This window comes from Sinohyriopsis cumingii, chromosome 3, assembly GCF_028554795.1.
Source record: "Sinohyriopsis cumingii isolate HCF-2022 chromosome 3, ASM2855479v2, whole genome shotgun sequence".
In the NCBI taxonomy this organism is placed as follows: domain Eukaryota; kingdom Metazoa; phylum Mollusca; class Bivalvia; order Unionida; family Unionidae; genus Sinohyriopsis; species Sinohyriopsis cumingii.
Window position 1 is genome coordinate 43,753,453 of NC_142963.1, and position 18,303 is coordinate 43,771,755.

The 18,303-nt window shown below is 34.0% G+C and overlaps 1 protein-coding gene across 1 annotated transcript in view; it reads left to right on the forward strand.

Moving 5' to 3' along the window:
- LOC149802771 (uncharacterized) overlaps window positions 1-18,303 on the forward strand; it is a 308,654-nt gene that overhangs the window by 260,625 nt on the left and 29,726 nt on the right. Inside the window, exons 69-73 of the mRNA XM_089953831.1 lie at window positions 3,157-3,318; window positions 9,744-9,905; window positions 13,211-13,381; window positions 15,239-15,403; window positions 17,525-17,686. Coding sequence (XP_089809957.1) covers window positions 3,157-3,318; window positions 9,744-9,905; window positions 13,211-13,381; window positions 15,239-15,403; window positions 17,525-17,686 — 822 coding nt within the window. The remainder of the gene's footprint in view (window positions 1-3,156; window positions 3,319-9,743; window positions 9,906-13,210; window positions 13,382-15,238; window positions 15,404-17,524; window positions 17,687-18,303) is intronic.

Below are 18,303 nucleotides of genomic sequence, written 5' to 3' on the forward strand. Positions count from 1 at the left end.
TAAATAATGCTTTTGAGGGATGATGAACAGATGCATCTAAAAGTAGACGTGCTGCTCGTTTCTGAAGTTTATAAATCCTGTCAAGCTCAGATTTAGCAGAGTTTCCACATATATTAGAACAATAATCCATTGTTGGAAGAATATATGACTTGTAGCATAGATTTCGAGTTTCCATAGGTAAATATGTCTTGATTCTGCTGAGTAGGGCAATTTTGGATGACAGTGTTTTACAAAGCTTATCAATATGGTCATTCCATAATAAATTATTATCTATGGACACACCTACAAGCCTTTCATGTTTGACATTTTCTAATGGATGATTATTTATTGCAAGAGATACTTTTGGGTTCCCTGACTTGTGTAGCTTTTGTGATGTCCCCAAAATCATACATTTTGTTTTACCTTCATTAATTACCACCCTATTTTGTTGTGCCCAGTTTTGGACTCTTATAAGGTATGAGTTTAATCTTGTTTGGATAATAATATTATCAGCAGACAGCTTCCAAAAACAAACCTAGATTAGAGTGCAGTGATTGACAAACACATTTGAAATGATCGTTCACAAATAGAAATATTTAACAACTTTATTCATATAAGAATTACACAATTATAAGACACTATTTTCTTCAAGAATGCAACATGTCTTGCAGAATTATTAAATTGAACTCTGTTTAGTTTGCCACAAAGCTTCAAGAAATTGGTGAAACTGTTGTAAAATTTTAGGAGTAATGCCACAGTTGTGTTATATTGGAACTCATACATGATAAAATGATAATGAACTCATACACTCATAAAATGATTCTTAAAATTTTACACATTAATTTACATAGTTTGAAGAAAAAGAAATGTTTTCTTTCCATGAATGAAAAAATGTTGAAATTTCAGTGACCACACCACAATGGTGTTATATCTGAATAAATGATATAGTGGGCTTTCACTGTATTTATAACAACTAGCATCTCTGGTTGTCATGTGTATAAATGGTACAGGCCTAAAATACACACATGATACTTGATAGGCATATTTCTATGTAGATGACCTGCTTAGGTTTTCAGGCCATTATTGCAATTTTTCAATGTTTTGTTGCATATATTTGTTTTGAATGTGGAATGTTTTTGAGGTGGGAACAAAACATTGAGTATAACTCATGTTTACTCCAATACTATGGAAAATTTATGGGAAGATTACTGTGGATGACTTTATAAGCATGGAGTTTTCACCTATGACACCTAGTTAATCCTAAACGAAACTGGCACCCATGATGCATCCATTATGGATGTCATGATGGCTGTCTTGCAAATTTTGATGTCAGTGCTGCCCATAAATGGATGGTCATATTAATGTGAGGTTTTCACCAAAGGACATCTAATGATGTCTGTTTCGTCCTAAATAAAAATTATCTCATTCTGATGTCCATTATGTCCACCACAGCAGCTAATTTGAACATTTTGGTGTCACTGTAGAATAACAAAGATGGCTTCAACTCAGCAGTTAAAATGAAGAAATGGTCTTATCTTGAATTCTTTTAGTCAGAAGAGCATTAGGTGCTCATGTTAACCTTTGAGACTTGGATCATTGTGACATAAGGTACTCTGGTGAACCTTTGAGACTTGGATCATTGTGACATTAGGTACTCTTGTTAACCTTTGAGACTTGGATCATTGTGACATTAGGTAGTCTTGTGAACCTTTGAGACTTGGATCATTGTGACATTAGGTAGTCTTGTGAACCTTTGAGACTTGGATCATTGTGACATTAGGTAGTCTGGTGAACCTTTGAGACTTGGATCATTGTGACATTAGGTACTCTTGTTAACCTTTGAGACTTGGATCATTGTGACATTAGGTAGTCTTGTTAACCTTTGAGACTTGGATCATTGTGACATTAGGTAGTCTTGTTAACCTTTGAGACTTGGATCATGGTGACATTAGGTACTCTTGTTAACCTTTGAGACTTGGATCATTGTGACATTAGGTAGTCTTGTGAACCTTTGAGACTTGGATCATTGTGACATTAGGTAGTCTTGTGAACCTTTGAGACTTGGATCATTGTGACATTAGGTAGTCTTGTGAACCTTTGAGACTTGGATCATTGTGACATTAGGTAGTCTTGTTAACCTTTGAGACTTGGATCATTGTGACATTAGGTACTCTTGTTAACCTTTGAGAATTGGATCATTACGTAAAAAAATCTTGTTTAAGCATGATTAAGTTAAAACTACTTCAGATTTTACAAATAAACTCTGTAGACATATTTAGGCATATTTGCTTCCATATGCAAATGACCGGAGCAGTGTCCTAATTATTTACACATTCTGTAACTTTTCTGACCGTGTTGGGATGTTTAGAAAAAGCAAATGAGGTAGGTAAATAAAATCAGATTTTCTTGATATTGGATGACTGTAGGATAGATTCTCATGCCAAGAAAGCAATTTTTCAATATTTTTCATTTTAAAACAGTTTTTGATGTACAGAATGTTTTGCAAAACACATTGTTAGCATGATTATAAAAAAAATACTTTAAGCAGGCAAATGTAATTTGATGTACATGTTTGTTTTGAATCTAGATAATATTATTCAATTGTTGCAATATCGTTTTTTTCTTCATTTTAAATTTTTGACATATTGGTCTGTATCACGGCAGTAGGGGCATACCTATTTTACAAGCACAAATCAGGTATCTGATAAAATGTTTTTTTCATGTACAGATTTTGTAATCAATTGTCTGCCTAAGATTCACACTGCATCTGAAAGTGATCTTTTTATTCCAAGCTTGCTTATTCAAACCCTGGCCATGTCATACCAAAGACTTCTTAAAATGGTACAAACAGCTGCCTTACTAGGCACTCAGCATTAAGAGATTAGTGTTAGGACTGGTCTGCCTGTTGTCAGGATAATGTGACTGGGTGGGACATCATGCTACATGTCTGCGGCATGATGCCTCAGCTCTAGACATAGCTATAAACTGTCACACTGCAAACATTGTAGCAATATGACTGAAACACTGCCAAAGCTACATTAAAAATCCAAATCACACATACACATGCCCAAGCTGGTTTATCTAGTGCTGTAGTAGTTACTCTATAGCATGACACATTTAACAAAGACTAGTGTATTTTAATTATGTTTACTTCATCTCATTACTAATATATTACAGTGGTGTGTCCACCAGGGAAGGAAGACATAGGTAATGGTTCATGTACACCCTGCCAACGAGGATATTTTAAGCCCGAATATGTAGCTGCTAAGTGTACTGCATGTCCGGCACAAACGACAACAGTCGGAGAAGGATCAAATTCATCAAGCAGCTGTAACCTGCGTAAGTTGTACTTTAATAACCTGAAGCAGTTGCAAACTGTGATGTATGTATGCATTCACTATCACAGTACTGAATTTTCATTAGTCCATCACTGTAGCAAAGGAAGTCCATATGATCATAAGTTCTAACAAGGCATTTGATATAGCAAAGTGTTTGTTGGCATCCAGTGTGGGTGTTGGTTATATTTGGGCATTTATAATATGAAATTCATCATTTTAATGGTTTGCTAGATGAATATGGCTCAAACTCTGTAGCCAAGACTCTTACAAATGAAACATGGCTTTGGCCATTTATTAAGGTCTAACTCTAAACCTAATTTATGTATGCTTCTGTTTGAATATCGTGAAATATCATGAAATTTTATAACTGTTACAATTTTCAGAAATGAACAAGTCATGATCATTATATGAAAAAATTATTAAGTGGAGTAGTTTGAATAACAAAGTTAAGAACAATTTGAAAAGGATTCAGCCCATATTACTTTCTTGTTTGGGGCCCCGAGTGGCCGAGTGGTCTAAAGCGCTCTCCGTTACGGATCACTGTCATCTCACCTCTGTCTGCGTGGGTTCAAGTCTCGGATTCGGCCAATGTGGATATGTGAGAAAGCTTGCCAGTAGCTTCTCAAGGGTCGGTGGATCTTTCCGGGGATTTTCCGGTTTCTTCCTCCACCATTAATACTGGCCGCCATGTATAGCCTATCGCGTGCTGAAAAATGGCGTTAAACCCTACAACAACAACAACAACAACAACTTTCTTGTTTGTCTTTTCATGTAAACATTTAATTGTATTTCATTAGAAAACATTACATAAACATTATATAAACATCCACTATAAGTAGTTTTATGACCCTATGGTTTTAAGCTATGTAAGAAAAAGAGCCACTATAAATACTGTTATGATCCTATGGTCTTAAACTATATGACAGAAAAACAAAAGCAACAAGATTAATAAAAATAACAAACACTTTATTTCTCAAAGTTACAAAGTGAAAATTAAAGAGGAACTGAATCAAATAATCCTAAATGTTCCATCACAAGTCAAAATATATAGAATGTTCCAAATGAATTCCAATAATCTTGAATGTCCTGATATAACACAATGACATAACCCAGAATTCAATAATCCCTAAGTTGTGTTTGAGTCTAAAAAGTCAGTGAGCACATTGTAATTCCACTGAACAATTATAATAAATAATTCCCCCTAAATTATATCTAAACACAACATTATATTATTCCACAGACTGAACTTGAAATGGGAATGAATACTTCTTTATCTGTCTACTTTATATGCAGAGAGTCATCTGACATGATAGAACAGAATACCATGGATGTGGGCAATTTCATATGGGAAATACCATCGAATTTGTAAACACAGTCAGATTTTGAATTTAAATTCAAGTAAATTTAAAGAAAATGAAGTTGACATAACTCTCAGCCATGGCAATAGTCAGGTAGGCAAAACCTCTACCCTCAGTCTTAGAGATAGGTCCAGCATACAATATACATATAAATATTAAACAAAAATGTGATCTTAAAAAAGACTCTCATTACAGTACATGCTAAAAATCAACATTTCTATGACCCTTATAAATTCCACAAACAGTATATTTATTAAGGTGCCTGATTATAAAGAATGGACCGATGGTCAATTCCAACTGTTTGCTCACAGTATTTATTCCACATCAGCGATAGTAACTACAGTAACAATCAAAGTATATTTCAAGTCTGCAGCACCCCAAACTGAATGCCAAAAAAGCCCACTAAGTTATTAAAAGAACAGGAATGTCTGTTAATAAAATACCTGTCAGAAAAAGACATGACATGCTTGTTGATCAGCTTTCAAATTTGAAGATGGAATCTGAGTTCCTGGAAAGAAAAAAAAAACACAAAATGTGTTGTGAGTTAATTGCTGCCTAATTCTTGAAGGGGAAAATAATAGGCTGAAGGATCAAGTGAAGGATTTGAATAAAGACAAAGATAATTTGTTATCAGAAATAACTGAAGAAAACTCATGTTGTGCTGCTATTTATTCAAAATTCTCTTGTCAATAATGAAAGACACTATAAACTTGAAAATTTATATCGTAAGTGTGGTGGAAGAAGAAGCAAAAAGTGCAGTACTGATATAAAGGTTAAAAAGGCAATGAAATAGCATATGATGACACAAGTCCATCATAGCAGTGACTCAAATCATTAACAGTAATATGGACAAATTTGTCAAAAAGGAAATGGCATAGAAAGTTATTAACACCTGCCAGTGATTAAAACTCCTTATCACTTCCATAGTGAGAGATCAATCAGCCAATTCTGATTCTCCAGTCATAAAATTGTTGTGTGTGATGAGCATCATTATTTTAATATTTGCTGTGAAACTCTTGGCTATTCCAATACCAGGGTTCTTGCCAAATAAATAATCTAGAAACCTAAAGCATCAGTAAATTCCATAAAACAAAAACAGTAGATTGGTGACTCAGTCATTAACTCCTGGAGATTCTTTTCATTTTCAACTGAAATAGGGATAGAAAACACATTGGGGGTGGGTTACTTCTGAATATATCCAGATACATCTGCTTCCAAGAGATTTTCATATAGCTATCTGTATTAAAAACGTTGTTGACTGGTTATTTCATTTCTGCTTGTGAAGAAGAATGAAAATTGGACTTTTTTTGTTGCATGTTGGACCCATGATTTTCATGTCCTGGTCACTTTTTATACTCCAGATCTCAAACTTATCCTACGTTTTGCCTATCTATGTGTAGTTTGGACCGGTCTGCTTTAGATCTCAGGCTAAAATATCTAAAATCTAAATGCAAACTCCGGTTCCAAAATCTGGTCATTTCTTGCCCCTACAAATTGGGTCTCATCACTTTTTTGTGCTGTATTTTGTAATGTGAGTAGAAAGCTTTTATATTTTGTATCATTGTTGATCTGGCTGCCATTCTGTAATACCACCCACTTTGGTTTCATTGTAGATATGGCTGCCATTTGGTAATGCCACCCACATTGGTATCATTGTAGATCTGGCTGCCATTTGGTAATGCCACCCACTTTGGCATCATTGTAGATCTGGCTACCATTCTGTAATACCACCCACTTTGGTATCATTGTAGATCTGCCTACCATTCTGTAATGCCACTCACTTTGGTATCATTGTAGATCTAGCTACCATTCTGCAATACCACCCACTTTGGTATCATTGTAGATATGGCTGCCATTTGGTAATGCCACCCATGTTGGTATCATTGTAGATCTGGCTACCATTTGGTAATGCCACCCACATTGGTATCATTGTAGATCTGGCTACCATTTCATAATACCACCCACATTGTTATCATAGATTTGGCTGCCAATCTCTATTACCACCCACTTTGGTATCATTGTAGACCTACATCTGGCTGCCATTCTGTAATACCACCCACATTGACATCATTGTAGATCTGGCTGCCATTCTGTAATAGCACTCACTTTGGTATCATTGTAGATCTGGTGACCATTTTGTAATACCACCCACACTGGTATCATTGTACATCTGACTACCATTTTGTAATACCACCCACTTTGGTATATCATTGTAGATCTGGCTGCCATTTGGTAATTCCACCTACTTTGATATCATTGTAGATATGGCTGCCATTCTGTAATACCACCCACTTTGGTATATCATTGTAGATCTGGCTGCCATTTGGTAATTCCACCTACTTTGATATCATTGTAGATATGGCTGCCATTCTGTAATACCAACCACTTTGGTATATCATTGTAGATCTGGCTGCCATTTGGTAATTCCAACCACTTTGATATCATTGTAGATATGGCTGCCATTCTGTAATACCACCCACTTTGGTATCATTGTAGATCTGGCTGCCATTCTGTAATACCACCCACATTGGTATCATTGTAGATCTGGCTAGCATTTTGTAAAACCACCCACTTTGGTATCATTGTAGATCTGGTTGCCATTCTGCAATACCACTCACTTTGGTATCATTGTAGATATGGCTGCCATTCTGTAATACCATCCACTTTGGTATATCATAAATGATGCTGATGGTAAAAAGCTCCAAGACAGGGAACAACCTCAGAATGTGTAAACATAGCATGCAGGGTTAAGAAGTTAAATATGTCAGAAGTTAAATTTATGTCATAATCAAATCATTATTTGGGGTGGGAACTGGTCTTATACTTAAGATATTCAGAGAAATAGACCTTTCTGGATATGACCACATCATTTTAATATTTGCTATTCAATGTTGGAGGAAATTATGTTAACAATATTTATATTGAAACAAATAGGATACAGTTTTGACCACATTTTGAACAACACCTACTTTGAAACCCACTGTGTAAGGTATTCATTTCCTTAATAGTGCCGCTTTGCAATAAATGGGGCCAATGAAATGATTGACATTAAAATATGAATTCATTACAAAGTCTGTTTTGGTGCTGGCCCATCTCATGGCAAAGGACAGAACACATTTAAATGAAAAGATACTTTAAAACTATCTGCATGCAATAACTGAACATGTTCCAATATTCAAAAGCAAATACATTAATCAACGATATGATAACACAGGGAAGTGCTGTAATTGCTTTGAACCTAGGGATGGCTTAGACTCAAACAGATATTCTATGAAAATTGAATGCGATGACTGTTTGGAACACGGACAAAAAAAAACGAACACAGTAAAATGTTTAACCCTAGCAACAGGTGCTAGGGTTATGATGAGGAAGATAGTGCCCTGTTTAAGAAAAATAGTTTCGTTGCTGTTTCAAGAGAGGCCTTGGGATTTTTACTAGGTTTTGATGTCAATATTGCTTTTTTGGGACCTTATGTAAACATTATACCACTCAGACAGTTGAGAAAGTTCCTTCAACATTTATAAATGTTTTAACAGTGACTACATGAATGCTTTAAGAAGTGTTTGTTATGTAGCTGGTGGGTAAACAAGAACCTGGTGAAAACACATAATGACAAAGGATTTCCAGGCTGAATAACTCCTGTCATTCTACATGCCATGAAAATCCATGACTTTAAAATCTGTTGGTCAATAAGCATGTTACAAAACATGGAAAAATAAAGTAAATGACATGATCAGTGGGACAAAGAAAAATTACTATCAAGCAGAACAAGACATTGATGAGGGATATTTTTAGCCCATAAAGTTACCCATAATTCCAGCAACTTAACCAGGAAGGCCAGATTATTGATGTAGCAAATACATTTAATAAATTTTAGGTCAGTATTGCTTCCAGAATTGATGGACCCATTATGAAAGTCACTTCAAACTAAGAAATGTTTTTTTAGCAGCCAACACAACTTTGTCAGTCTTTCCAAAATCAGTTGAAAAAATGCCTGACATTCTTGGAAACTGTTGAGATAACAAAAACAACAGGCTTATATAATATTGGAATATGTCTGCTGAGGGCTGCTGCAAATATAATGTCTGATAATATAGCTTAAATATGTGATCAAAGCATATCCATTTCATTGCTTCCACAGACATGGAAATTGGCAGAAGTTACCCCCATTAATAAGTCAGATAGTACAGAAGACATAAGTAACTACAGGCCCTTATATATGCCACCAACTCTGTCCAGGCTACTTCAAAAACATGTTCATGAAAATATTTTGTACTTATAAATTAATTCACCAGAAGCAAAACTTAATTCACCAAAACAATCCGGAGTTTAGAGAAAACCACACCTTTGGGGCAACCTCAGTAGATAAAGGGAACTTAGTTTTATACTTTATACTTAAGTCTGATTGTTATTAGAACAACTTTTGACTTGTTGATAATCATATTCTTACCAACAAACTGAATATTTATCAATGTCATGATTCCATGATTAATTGCTTTACATCCTATCTAACAAAGAGAATGAATGTTCAAAATAATTGGCAGTTTTTCTGAAGAATATATATGGTACCATATGTAGTCATTTATAAATCCATCTACATTTCAATTAAAAAATGTATTTTCAAACCTTCATCATTGTTGCCTCATTATTTTTATACTATATATACACAATGTACCAAGTTGGAAAATGTTCTTACAAAATGTTCCGTTTATTAGAAGTTTAGGATATTATTAAGTTTTAAATTATTTTATCTTTTGGGGGAATGAACTGATGTATCATTTATTTTCAGGGTGAGTTATCCTGATGAAAGAATTAAGAGTTGTATATTGGCATCTTTATATGAAATATGTATTTAAATTTGCACATAATTAAAGGTAACAAGAAGGATTAGTGTGATGCATCTAATTATATCACCTGCTTTTGATAAAGTTATTATTATGATGATTATTATTGTTTGATCAAAAGTTTCAAAACTTTATAGTGAATGAATCTTGATCAAATGATTGTTACAGACATAAACAGTTATTTTTTCCTGTTGTCATTTCATTGCATTTTTTTATCTTTTCAGCTGCCTGTATGCCAGGTCAATATCTTGATGTTGCCAGAAACATTTGTAGTCTTTGTGATTATGACAAATACCAGGCTGAGTTTTGGAAGGAGTCATGTGTAAATTGTCCACCTGGCTATGTGACACTAATGACAGGTGCCACAGCACTATCTGACTGTGTCTGTAAGTTGTTAACTTTGTCAACTTTCAACATTTGAATCTCTTATCAATATTATGTGTCAAATTTTCATAAAATATTTCACAGTGCAAAATTGTTCTTGCACTTTGAAGTTTCATGCCTCCACCATATTAATCGATGGGGCATATTGTGTTATCTGTGTTGGCTTGTTCCATAAGCTCACGGTACATACGATCCCATCATAAATTGTATTTCTGCTCAAAAGCATTTGTAGGACTTCATGGATTAAGTCAAATTTGATACAGTGTTTCACGTTAAGAAGACTAATTTTTGGGCAAAACTTACAGAGTAGTTATGGCCCCTGTTTGACTTAGTTGTTGTTGTTGTTGTTGTGGGGTTTAACGTCATTTTTCAGCACGATAGGCTATACATGGCGGCCAGTATTAATGGTGGAGGAAGAACCCGGAAAACCCCGGAAAGAACCACCGACCCACGAGAAGCTACTGGCAAGCTTTCTCACATGCCCACATTGGCTGAATCTTAGACTCGAACCACCGCAGACAGAGGTGAGATGGCAGTGATCCGTAACGAAGAGTGCTTTAGACCACTCGGCCACTCGGGGCCCCGTTTGACTTAGTATTTTACTCATTAGTATAGTTTCAGCTCAGTTACTTTGAATTTATGGCTTGGGATGAGACTCCACATTCAGAAGACATAGGTCAGGTGTGATTTATGGGCATCATATTTGCTGGCCTGGAAGTCAATGTGGAGTATAAATTGAATTTGCTAATTTTGTAAATTGTCCATCCTTCATCCATTTACAAGTATAAGACAAGGCCAGGTCAATACCTTGGCTTCATCATCTTCACTACTAACCTTTGCTTTCATGAATATTAAAGGTATCACTGTATGCTTCCCCCCCAATTAGTTTGAAGAGAAAGATAGAGGGAGACATAGTTATTCCATCCCGTTTTCTTCTTCAGCATCATGATCAACAAAACATGTGCCCAAGTAGGAGAGAGATTTCAGCCCTTTTCTTCATGTTATTTTGTACCTTACTGACCCTTTTTAGTTAAAGCTTTTGTCAAGGAGATGAAACTCTAATAAAATAGTAAATGAAAACTAAAAATACAAACCATACTCCTTCAGTTTCAAACATATAATTTATAATTAAATATTCACAATATAGCCTCCATTTCAGTTAAATCCCAAAAATGACCATTTAGCATATTGTTTCTTGACATTTGGTTTGATCTCTGCTCTTACTAGTTGTTACTTTGAATTTGAAACTTCTGTCAGTGAAAACATAATTGCTGCTGGTTGAAAAATCTTACATGAGTAAGCATTGGCATTTCCTGTCATTACATGGTACCATATTCCCAATATCCTATGGGTGACCTCATTTCTCTATTGGTTGACTGACTAAGTTGATCTTCTTGGCCAAATCTTGCCCTCAAACAGATGTCAACTTGAATGACCTAGCCAAAGCTGTAGCATATTTGATTAGAATATTAATAACACTGCAAAGCGATATGGTTCTTGGGACAATGGATGTCATAATTAAAACAAGAAGAAATTGTTTATTTAGTAGTAATAAAATGTTGTATTGCCCTTATACATGAGTAGATGACAACAGCCAGGTAATTGAACAATACTGATTACAGTCATCGTGAAAACTCTTTCTCCTGCTCATAAAGACATTTTATTTGGCTCACAAGGTGCAAGTAGAAATAAGCAATGGAATCCCTATTTCTTGGTCATGGTTATGTATTTTCTAACTTTTCTGTTTTAATACACATAGAAATAAACAAATTTAAGCAGCATATATTGCTGGTGCAGGCTGCTTTAGCACAATTACATGTGAATTTATTACTGATGATCATAGGAATATTTTAAAATATTTCTCAATGTAGAGTCATATTTTTTCACACATAATCTCTTCCCAAAATGATAATTATCTTTTTCCACATTAATTTTTGTAGTTTGGAAGGATTTGTTTAGTTTTTTAGCATGTACAAAATTGGACATGACATGCAATAAAGTGATTTGAATGAAAATATTCATGTATAAGTTGATTCAGAAATTAAGATGAAGCCCACTCTTTCTGGTAAAAACGTATTGACTTATAGGCTGGCAAATATTGTACAATTTTTCAGAGTTGTGACCCTTGACCCCTTACTTTAATTTCCATTCATTCACTCTGACGAAGTTCATGGCTTGAATTCAAATTTGGTATGAGACTTCATTAAGAAGACCTCCTACCCCATTAGAATTATTAGGGGGCAGCATCTTACATTGTAAGACTTGGTCCAAAGTGTTATAATCCTAGTCTTTGGACCCATTCCACTGATCCCAATATCAATTTGCCTGTGGTTTCAATTTCTTTTATAGTGTCAATTTCAATGAAAGTGCTGTAGCTTCCTGTGTTCTTGGTAGATTTTGCATCTCTAAGAGACATGTCTACATAAGAGATTTTCCCATCTCTAAGACATGTGTCTACATAAGAGATTTTCCCATCTCTAAGACATGTGTCTACCGGTACGTAAGAGATTTTCCCATCTCTAAGACATGTGTCTACATAAGAGATTTTCCCATCTCTAAGACACATGTCTACATAAGAGATTTTCCTCTTTGAGAGATTTAAATTGTTTTGGTTTATGGTCATCCTGCTGTTAAACTGACAGGTGACTTAAGGTCAGTTGCTTCATTCAGAATGCTTGATGATTTATCTTTTGAAATATCATTCAGTCACTGTATTCAATCTCTCAAGGAATGAAATCTGTCTGATATGGCAAATGTAGCAAATATTTTCAAGATTATGCCATTTTGACACCAACAGTTGATTACACAAGAAACCTTTACCAAGCCTACTTACTACATTTTATATCCAGGTTTATATCGGATATAGTCAAAGAAAGTATGCTGTTTTTTCATTAAAAATTAAATCATTTGCTGTTTGATTCTGTCAAAATCAATGTATTAAATGTTCAGAAGAAACAAAATCACCAACACTTGTTTCATTTTGAACACATGCAGTGAGTATGCCTTCTGTTTAAGTGTTTGTGTCAGTTACTTTGCATGGTACTCTGTTACTTTGCATGGTACTCTGTTTGCAGAAGTTGGTATACATTTGATGCAGAACTAAATGCAACCCAACCTGATCACATTGTTACATTCTGATCGATGGAAATCTTGATATTTACCAGCTAATGCAATTGCAATTATAGTATGTTAGTCCTTTGTTAATTTCTTACTTTTTTACAATCATGGATGCTTCATTATGAGACTAATTCCTTGGTAGGTTGTTTTTAAGTTGATACTGTGTACTAATATCATCTTCTCTCCTTAGTGGACTGTCAATCAGGCTATGAATATGTGGCATCTTCCAAAAACTGTAGAATCTGTCCAAAGGGATCCTATCGCAACAGGGATGTTCGGAATCAAACCAGCTGCAATATGTGTCCTCCTAGCCAAATCACTGCCCAGGATGGAGCTAATGATGTGTCATGGTGTAACATAGGTAAGCTATTTTTACTGCTGCCAATAGGGTTCTGACTAATATAATACCTGGCAAATTAAGGATCACAACAAGTTTAAAACCAAGGAGCAGTAATACAGAGTGTTTCACTATTTGCACAGTTGGTTATTATAAAATTGTGCATTATATATTAAAAGTTGTAGCTGTGGCATGGACATATTTAAAATATGGAAATTTTTGCACTACAGAACATGCAGATACACATTTGGAGACATGGGGGTATGAAAGATCCACATAAGGACTTTTGTTGGATGAGTAGGTAATACTGGTACATTGTTGTTCTTTGACTGGTTCAATGCTTACAGCAAAAACGAAAAGTAACGAATAAAGACAAATGAACTCAAGTAAAAATAATACCAGTCTGACATTCAGTATGACCACCATGACAGCCATTTAGAAAATTTTCTTATTGCTACTATTCATAAATGGAAAGTCATATCAACTTGAAATTTTGCCAAATAATTTAATATTGAGCTGGCCCTATATGAAAATTGTCCCAGTCTGATTTAAATATGGCTGTGAAACATACTGAAACTCTTGACACTAATTCTCTTGAAAAGATTGTCCTGTGAACATGAAATTTGAACAGAAAATCTTGTAACAGTATCTAATTTGTCCTAAATGAAAATAGCGCTGATCTTACAACCAAGATGGCTGCCACAATGGTTGCTTTGAAGATTTTGTCACACAGGAATATTATGGAAGGTTAAAACACTTGGCAGGTAAAACAAGAAATGGTCTAGTCTTGAATACCTGGATATTTGTGTTGGCCCCAATGAAGAACTTTTGTTTTAATGAAGTAAGAACCTGCTTAGAAATTTACCTGCACTTATGTTTATAATCATTTTGAAAAAGTTTACACTATGTTTGCAGTTTCATTATTGTACAGAATTATTGTAAATAATTATACCTAGTTTGTTTATTTTGTAAAAATCTGCAATTTTGCCACGGTTTGTTTTCATCAGTACTGTAGGATGAATAAGAGTTTGTGATATCATCATGTTGCTAATATCAGTCTATTACATCCCTTATCAGTACAGAGAGTGTTTTTACAAGCATTATGTTTATGCAGAAAATTCTTATTCCATCTCCACCTCACTTTTACATCAAAACAACAATTTTATTGGTACATAACTAGACTGCTTGCTTTCATGACATCACAAACATGACATCACATCTTTTTTCTGTTTAATTTCAGAACAAAAGTTATATCTCTGTTTTGCCCACCATTCTGATTTAACAGGATCAGCTATGTTTTACATGTTCTATCTAAGGAACCCCCAAATTGTAATGGATATTTTCCCCATTTTGATATTTCAGTATACCACCATTTCATTTAAAACACATATTTTTATCCATTAATATTAGAAAAGTAGTGAACAATAGGGCTTTTGTGTGGAATAATTAAAATCTTCAAGTGGATATTTCAAAGGGAGGAACTTGGCTAGATTTGATTTCTGCTCATAAATTATGATATTTCTAATGGATTTATATTTTTCCACATCAAAACACTAGATTGCTTTTTCAGTATTATGACACAGCAGTATTTAAATCATCTTCCTTGTCAATAAATTAATCCAGCAGTTCTATTTAAGTTTCTGAGCATATTTTATTTTGTTGAGCTACATGTATGTAAAATTTAACAGTCTCAAATCATTTAGTAATTTATATAAACTGCAGCTGTACCTAAAGCAATATTTACATGCATTTTATTACCAAATATTTTAATTCACATTTTACAAAATGAAAGAAAGTAAATGCAGACATGTTCAGTTGTCTGAGTTTTCTGTTTAATCTTTGTGAAGCAGTATGACATACACTCTCTCTGGTCATTTGCAGCTAACTGCACTATTCCTGGTCAATACAGAGATCCTGTTAGTAACACATGTAAACTTTGTCCGATTGGGACATATGTCACTGAGAAGTGGAGGGACAGATGTGACCCCTGTATCAGTGGCTATACAACACAGAATACTGGCAGTACCAGTTCATCAGATTGTAAATGTAAGTATTTATAATGGCTACACTTGTTTGATTAGTTATATACTGTCTAAGTCTAGAACTGTTATAAAGTGTTTTTGCTATGACGAGCAGTTAGGTTGATTATACTCCTTTACTATAACTGTAAAAAATATATATGAAAGGAATTGTGCATTTCTATGAAATGGTCACTGAAATGACAAATGTTTGCTTTCTTTGTTTACAAGACATTTTTAAAATGCTACAGGTCAATGTTGATGTTGAATTTTCTTTTGTTATAACAGTGTTTTGGGTTATTTCCTCTTTACATAAGAAGAGCCATGAAACAAGCATTCAGATTTGTATTTTCATACATCACATAAAAATGATTCAGTAATGAAAAATGATTGATTTGAAGAGACAGATGTAGCCTTGGTTTCTCATATTTTTGACACATTAATTAAATAATATGAATTCTTTTTTCTCAAGAATTTCAATATTCATGGTTTTGTGAAACAAAATACATTTTTGTGTATTTAAATTCATAAATTGTGGAAAATTCATAATGTCACTGCATAATATTCCATCATTTATTGGTTTCATGACAAATAATTACACTGTATTATAAAGGTTAAGTCAAGGTTCCATTAGCAAGTCACAGTATAGCTATTATAATGTTAACCTGTTGTCACTGTAATGAGTGAGGTAATTAGTAGCTCAAAAGTGTAATACTTGCTGAAAACTGGAAGTGCAGTGACTGTTTGAAAGTAGCCGTATTTATGTCGGTGAACTTGTTTGAAACTGTTTTCTTTGGCAACCATTACACAAAGTGCTGCAATGAAGTGAACTACCTATGCTGTAAATTACAAAGCAATTTCAAATGAACACGTAGTCATTTATTATTATCGATCCTAATACACTTTGAAGCTTTAGGTAAATGTCCACATAAACTGGATTGTTATAAGACACACTAGAGACGTAACTGGTGTGAGTACAATTAAATATTTTGTGCTTGCCTGATGGAACCCATTATTATGATTCATTTTAAAACAGTGTAGGTATGATGATTTGCTAGAGTCACTTACAAGGAAAGTCAGTAGGTATAAACTAGGTCAACAAAGGCACATAATGTTGTTGTTGTTGTTGGGTTTAAAATCATTTTTCAGCACACGATAGGCTATGTATGGTGGCCAGTATTAATGGTTGAGGAAGAAATGATTTCCAGGCCCCTAGTAACCAATAACAATTGTAAACAATTGTGATCTTAAAGAAGGCAACTTGAATACAAGACAGCTATGATGTGAATTAAAACTCCAATTTTCAGAGAGATAACTATTATCAAGAACCATTAGTTAATAAAAATAAAATAACTATAATAAAATTAAATGCAAGGAAAACTGAAATCAACGAAACACTTAAAGCTATTTATACTTTCCAAATATAAATCAAAATTTAGATCATGGAAACCATTGTTTGAATGTATCAATAGTCTCTAATTCAACACACTACAACCCATCAGACTGCCACGTCTGGCCAGGAGCCAATTGGCAAAACATTTAACTATTGACATATTTTGGCTTTCATGACTGACCTAGACAATGTTGCCATGTTACTGCACCAGGTGGCAAATGATATAGATGGCAGTGACAGACAGTAATAAATAAAGCTCACATTAAAAAAATCAGGCAATTTATATATCTTTTATCAAGCTGCCCAATAAGAATGTTTAAACTTTATTTCAACCCATTAGGGAATTTATTAGTTTTGCAAACTTTCCTGTGCACTCACTGTATTTTGCACCCCAATCAAAATTTAGCCTATGAAGATGAAGAAAGTCAAGGCACTTGACTATTAAATGAGTAAACTTCTTTTTTTTGAATATTTGCTGTAGTGCAGCTCTGATATTCTCAAAAAATGCATCTGCAGTCTGGAAGTGTTGGCCTCACTTCTGTTCTTCTACTGTTGGTTTATTACAATATTTTTAATGAGAAAATTGAGTATGATGAAAGAAAAATAAACTGTATTTAAAGATAATAGTAGAGTTAATCAGACAGTTTTACTGACAAGATTTGACTTGAGTTAATGAGACATGACTTTACAAATGTTGAATGCATGTGATAATAAGAGTGGAATGTTGTAATAACTGTATGATTATCTATTTTGCAGATGACTGCCCATCTGGATCCAGTGTTGATGCTGCCAACATCTGCCAGCAGTGTCCAGTAGGGACCTACAGGACCCGTGAGGCCACATGGACATGCCAACAATGTCCAAATGGCACCAAAACAGCTTCTGTTGGCTCTACTAGTGTGAATGCCTGCAATATGAGTAAGTTTTTTTAAAATGAGAGCTTATGTTAACAATGAACTGTTCCAGACTATTCTTCAGTACAGGTACACAGATTAAATAACAAAATTAATGCAAACTTTATATATATATATATATATATATATATATATATATATATATATATATATATATATATATATATATATATAAGTAGGTAGATAGGTAGGTAGGTCAGTACACACACACACACATGCTAAAGTATTATGTACCATCAAATCTTTCTTTTTCATTCTAAAGTTTAAATTCTGTTTGCTTGCCTTTATCTTTAAAAAAAATATATTTTGTGATTCCATTCTTTTCTTTTTGCTTTGCCTTTGCTGTATAAAAATGTCATATATTTAATATCATGAGCAAAAACATTACTTTGATGCAACATGATTATGTTAATCTGAATGAAAAAGATGACAAGTCATTCACAAGTTACGCTCAAGATTCCAATGATTATTTGAATTAAGTCAGGCTCTAAAGCTGAGGTACACAAATGATCACACATAAAGGCATTAAATGTTTCATGTATCTGCAATAGTAATGAACACATTTTTCGTGTATCTACTGTAGTCATGGATATAATCATTTCATGTATCTGCATTAGTCAT